The 6,135-nt window shown below is 41.4% G+C and overlaps 1 protein-coding gene across 1 annotated transcript in view; it reads left to right on the forward strand.

The window, feature by feature from the left end:
* SUN3 (Sad1 and UNC84 domain containing 3) overlaps nucleotides 1-3,632 on the forward strand; it is a 54,551-nt gene extending 50,919 nt beyond the window's left edge. The window contains exons 9-10 of the mRNA XM_003797748.1: nucleotides 2,461-2,553; nucleotides 3,513-3,632. Of these exons, the coding sequence (XP_003797796.1) occupies nucleotides 2,461-2,553; nucleotides 3,513-3,632 (213 nt within the window). The remainder of the gene's footprint in view (nucleotides 1-2,460; nucleotides 2,554-3,512) is intronic.
* The last annotated feature ends 2,503 nt before the right edge of the window (nucleotides 3,633-6,135 follow it).

Here is a 6,135-nt window from a genome sequence, read left to right on the forward strand (position 1 = left end):
CCTCCATGCCACTGAGCCCCTCCACATGCCACTGCCCCATCCATGTGCCACTGCCACCTCCACATGCCACTGCCCCCTCCACGTGACACTTCCCCCTCCACATGCTACTTCCCACTCCACATGACACTGCCCCCTCCATGTGCCACTGCCCCTCCACGTGCCACTGCCCCCTCCATGTGTGACTGACCCCCTGCACATGCCACTGAGCCCCTCCATGTGCGACTGCCCCCCTTGTGTCCAGTGTCTCTGTCCTTCTTGTGATGTGCTTCTCTCCAATGTCTGTATGGCTTCTCCGTCACACAAAGAGCTCAGCAGTACACAGATGGCCAAAGCTTTGCACACCTGGTGGGGCTCGTCTACCATGGGTTTCTCTCGGGGAATAATCTGCCTAGGCTATTTCTTCTAAACTTCCCAAAGTGTGGAGTCAGGTGAGCTGACCCTGAGAAGATTATCATCTTTTGTGTAGAAGGCATCTGCCTGGCTGGCTGCATGCCGGGTTGCTGAGAGCTGAGCTGCAGGTGAGAGGGCCACAGGCTGTCACTGCCACTCGGTGTGTAGGGCTTGACTCATGATGCTCCATCTGTGTTGGCTACTCAGGCTATGCTGTCGGCCATCTCAGAGCTGAGCCAGGGGAGGGTTAATAACCTACCAGGGCGTGGAGGGTAAACTGCTTTTTGAAATGATTGTCAGCCAAGCCTCAGATTTAGGCCCCTTCTGCATCCCCTCCTACCCCATGTCTCCAATCCCTAGGCTCTTACTGGGCCCTACAGTATAATTCACTGTGCTACTAGTTCCACCTACAGCAAGGATAGTTTGAGTTTTCTCTAGTATTCATTTGGACATCTCCAAGTTTTCTTTGTCAGTGTCACTCATGGTTTCTGCCTCGCTTACTTGCTTAGGCTTTAGTGCCTGGAAGAGGGCCAAGTTTAAACAGCCTGCCTTATATGTCATCTGAGCACCTCTACATCCCATGATTCTGGGGTTACAAATCACAGGACTACCATCCTTTGCTATAAGCCTGCACCACCCAAAAAAGGTATCCCTGAAAAGTTAGATAAGCCCCATCTCAGAAAGTTACATATGGTTTCTCATTATTTAGAGGAATTATGGGTGAATTCTGGAGGCAGAAATCCTCCAGTAATAAAAATAACTTCTTATCATTTATAGAGAATTTAGGAACAAAGCAAAGTTAAAAGAAGGTGATAAAGAGCCAGGTGCACTGGCTGCTGCTGTACTCACAGATACATGAGAGGCCAAGGTGGGAGGATCACTTGAACCCAGGAGTTTGAGGCCAGCCTGGGCAACACAGTGAGACTCTGTCTTAAAAAAAAAAAAAAAAAAGAGTGATTTAAAAAGGTAGGAAAAAAACCTAGTGCTCCTCTCTTAGGCCACTGGAACTATATAAGTTTTGAGTCATATAAATATATAATTGTGAATACATTATGTAATCAATGATATGCTCAATTATTTTAATAAAAATTGTTATAGTTTAATTTTAATATTTTCATTATAAAATGATCGAACTAATGAACTCTTTATTTTTCTCTGTTACCATCATTCAAGGAATTTAACAATAAACTTTAGATTCACAAAAAAATCAGTTTGCACCAGTGAATTCTGCTCTCACAGATCTTCAGTCTGAGAGGTAGAGAGGAGAGTGAAATGCACAGGGAACTTGCACACAAATACCAATGCTTCTGTCAGGTGACCGAGCTTCCTCTTTGGAAGAAATTATTTGTGTGATCAAAGTCTGGAAAGTGGCTTAAGTTTATCCCATTTTGGAAAAATTCATGCAAGATGGGGATTCATTTTTGTTTATTTTATTCAAAGTATGCAAATTGCAAATATAGTTTTTAGGCTAAAGTTAATACTGGGACTTGCTATCTATCTATCATCTACCATCTATCATCTACTATCTATCTATCATCTATTATCTATATACTACTATGTACTATCTATCTTCCATCTATTATCTATCTATCTATCTATCAATCATCTATTGTCTGTCCAGTCCAGTGATTTTTCAACTGGTGTGCCACAGCACACTAGTATGCCATGAGGGGATCTGAGGCATGCCCCCCAAATCTTTAAAGATCATTAATTAAATTGTTTTTGAAAGAAGTTCAAAGCACAGAAAGTGTATTCTTTTTTTGTTTTGACTTTTTTTTGGTCAACATAATTTAAGTGCACCATGGACATTTAACTTAAGATTCAAATGTGCTGTGAGATAAGAATAGTTGAAAAACACTGACCTAGTCAGTCCTGTGATCGACCTCTGACCTCACTGACTCCCCAGTCAAGTGACCTCTGGGTGTGGAGGTCAGTACTGGGGCCAGCACTGGCGCCAGCACAGCTGGGTGCCCCTGGTGGACACACAAAGATGTCTGGTAAATTGTTGCTACTTGAACATACAATTGTATCCATTTGTTACAATCTCTATATCTCTTGCTTTCTTTATAGGGTATCTTGAAAAAGTGTGAAGGAGATGAAATTTTCTTAGGTCAATTTATATATAACAAAACAGGAACCACTGTCCAAACATTTAAACTCCAGGTAATGATGGCCCTGGAAAATGGTAAGATATGAGTGGCTCCATCACTAAAGGATTTGCTGGGCTTGCTTCATGCAAAACAGTGTGTGAGTAATTGTGACAAAAGCATGAGTTAAGGTATGTCTGGGCTTCAGGTCTCAGCTCCAAGTAGTCTCATGGATTTTAATGCAAAAGACAGGCAAATACAAAAGCAGTTTCTAAGTCAAACTCTTCCTGATTTGCTGTCAAGAAGAATGTATGTTCAGTTTCTCGGGTCTCTTAACTCTTCCATTCCCTGGATGCTATTAAGTTTTATAGTCAGATCTCATTTTGCTTGGGAAAGGGGGTGGGGATGATGGCACAGTCTGAGGTGGAGAAGAACTGAGAGGAAGATTAATATAAATAAAACTTTCCTTCTTAACTCATTGGGGAAAAATACCAACAGTTAATTTATAAATCCCCTGAAATTCACTAGGACATATGAAATATATTCCCTTTATTTCTCCTTAGCCATAGGAAGTAATTGAGGAGATGAGGAAGATGTCTCACTCAACGTAAAAGCAGGTGTCCATGGTACTTCTTGGCAAAACAGGGAGAAAACACAAGTCAAAAAACGAATGTGGTTGTAGTTTCGTATTTGATTTTATATTCATATGCATTCGGGCTCATGTATCTGTTTGTATAGTTGGCTTCACAGATCTGGTTTTCAGACAAGCCCCCACCTCGAGCTCAGCCAATCAGGAGTGCAGACGGGACAGACCATGGCAGGGAGCCATCCTTGGGCCTCCAAACTTTCCTCCATTCCCTCTGTGTTTCCGTAACTCTTTACTTCAGTACCCTATTTCCCACCCATTAGATGGGCATTTGACAACACTGTTAGAAAGGACAATGTGAGTTTTAATCCTCACTAGGTCAGCATTCCTTGGTAGTCTTTGGGATGGATTTCTTTATAACTCATTAATTTTATCTTTTTTTTTTTCAGCATGCAGTTTCCGAATCTGTATTATGTGTGAAACTTAAAATCCTTAGCAACTGGGGACACTCAGAGTACACTTGTTTATATAGATTCAGGGTCCACGGCACCCCGAGTGTCCACACCTAGATGTGCTGTTACAGAAGGCCCTGACCACACATCCAGAATACTCGGAGACCCTTATTCCTTTGGATGATACGACACCCGTAGGATGGATGAAAACCTCAAAGTGATGCATACTTGCCTGTAAAAAGTGGAGGAATTTTAATAATAAAAAATATGGATGGAGATTCAATATCCTTGTGGTGCTTTAGCTTTCAAGGATGCATCATGTTGTCAGAGTGAAATCACTGAAAAGTGACTTTGTATTTAGAAAAAGACAGGGTCATGCAATAGTCTTTCTTATAATGGCATCTTTGCCTTCATTTATTCCTTCATCCATATCAGGCATGGATGTCCCCTATTACCACTCTTACCTAACGCTGATCTGAGCCACTGGACAATGCAATTAGATAAAAGACAGGTAATTTTTAAATTAGTGGTAACAATCAGCATGGAGTTCTGACCATAACTATTTGTAGATAATGTGATGAATTCCTTGGAATGCAACAAAATCTATTTTTAGAAAAATTACAAGAAAACATTATAGTTAAGTGGACACAAAATTACTGCATGCAAATCAATATTACTCATAAATACAAACAACCACCAGTTAGAGGGTATAATTTACAAAAGCCACAACAAAGATTTAAAAAAAATCAAATAAGAGAGTAAAATATCTATGTTAAGAAAACTCCCAAACTACAGTGATTTACCAAAAGAAGGCATCAATAAATGGAAAGATGTATCATATCCTGGAACAGGAAAATTTAACTGACAAGATGTTAATTTTCCCTGAGCAAATTTATAAATGTAACTTGATCTCAATTAAAATCAGGAAAAAATTATAGTATTTATGGAACAGTTATGACATACTAACAAATTATTATTAAAAAACAATGTATAGATGTCTGTGCAATAAAGGTATTAAAATATTGTTTTAAAAATAATTCTTGTTAGAGGCTGAGCACAGTGGCTCACACCTATGATCCTAGCACACTGGGAGGCCAAAGTGGATGTATTGCCTGAGCTCAGGAGTTCAAGAAGAGCCTGAGCTGGAACAAGATCCCGTCTGTAAAACAGCCAGGCATTGTAGTGGGTAATTATAGTTCCAGCTACTCAGGAGGCTGAGACAAGAGGATCACTTCTGCCCAAGAGTTTGAGGTTGCTGTGAGCTATGATGACATGGCACTCTACTAAAAAAAAATGCTTGCTGTGTGCTATGATGCCATGGCACTCTACCAAGGGCAACAAAATGAGACTCTATCTAAAAATAAATAAATATATAAATATTTCTTAACTTTTGATTTCTATATTTAAATATTTACAGGGCTGGGCGCAGAGGCTCACACTTGTAATCCTAGCACTCCGGGAGGCCAAGGCAGGTGGATTGCCTGAGTTCACAGGTTCAAGATCAGCCTGAGCCAGAGTGAGACCCTAAAAGTAGCTGGTGTTGTGGAAGGTGCCTGTAGTCTCAGTTACTTGGGAGGCTGAGGCAAGAGAATCACTTCAGTCCAAAAGTTTGAAGTTGCTGTGAGCCATGACACTGTTGTACTCTACTGAGGGTGACAAAGTGAGACTCTGTCTCAAAAAAAGAAAAAAAAAATATTTACAGATGATATATCTGTGATCTCTTCCAAAATATTATAAGAGGAAGAAAAGAATAAGAAGATGAATGAAAAAGATTGGCCATGAAATGGTCCCTAAAGTTGAATGCTGCCAGTCCAGGGTTTCATTGTACTATTCTATATAAAAGTTTGTGAGCTTTGCAAAAGTGGTATAAAACAAAGGGATGGCACAAGATGGACAGAGTAGCTGGAAATCGTAGGCAGGACTGACTACTTGAGGAGGCAGATGAAAGATTTAGACTTTATCTGCAGAGTGATGTTTTTGTAGACGTTGAGTATATAAAAAGGGATTTTTTTTTTTTAAGATACTGCTTCAAGCTATCACCCTGGGTAGAGTGCTGTGGCATCACAGCTCACAGCAACCTCCAACTCCTGGGCTTAAGTGATTCTTCTCCTCCGCCTCTCTAGTAGCTGTGACTATAGGCACCCACCACAACGCCTGGCTATTTTTTGTTGCAGCCATAATTGTTGTTTTGCAGGCCTGGGCTGGATTTGAACCCGTCAGCTCAGGTGTATGTGGCTGTCGCTTTAGCCGCTTGAGCCATAAGCTCTGAGCCTATAAAGGGATCTTGATATCGACAAATTTGAGTGTAGACATGCCACTCTGGCTGCCATTTGGAGAATGGACTTGAGAGACCGAGGGGTGGACGTGGGGCAGTCAGTGAGAAAGTCATTGCCATAGTCCAGACAAGGATTAGTGGAGAAAGAAGGATGGAGGGAGGTGAATGGAAATGAGGAGAAGAGAGGAAGTGGAAGCAAAGGAAGGATGCGGGGCCAGTCAGGACGGGATCCATACTGACTGTAAATGGCCAGTGCCCTCTCACGGAGGAAATAAACCAATTGCTGCCAAGCTCCTAAAGTGGAAGCCCATTTGCAGTTGGAGACTAACTCTGCCATGACCTGGC

This window comes from Otolemur garnettii, unplaced genomic scaffold, assembly GCF_000181295.1.
Source record: "Otolemur garnettii isolate 467f Iridium unplaced genomic scaffold, OtoGar3 scaffold00123, whole genome shotgun sequence".
Taxonomy (NCBI): domain Eukaryota; kingdom Metazoa; phylum Chordata; class Mammalia; order Primates; family Galagidae; genus Otolemur; species Otolemur garnettii.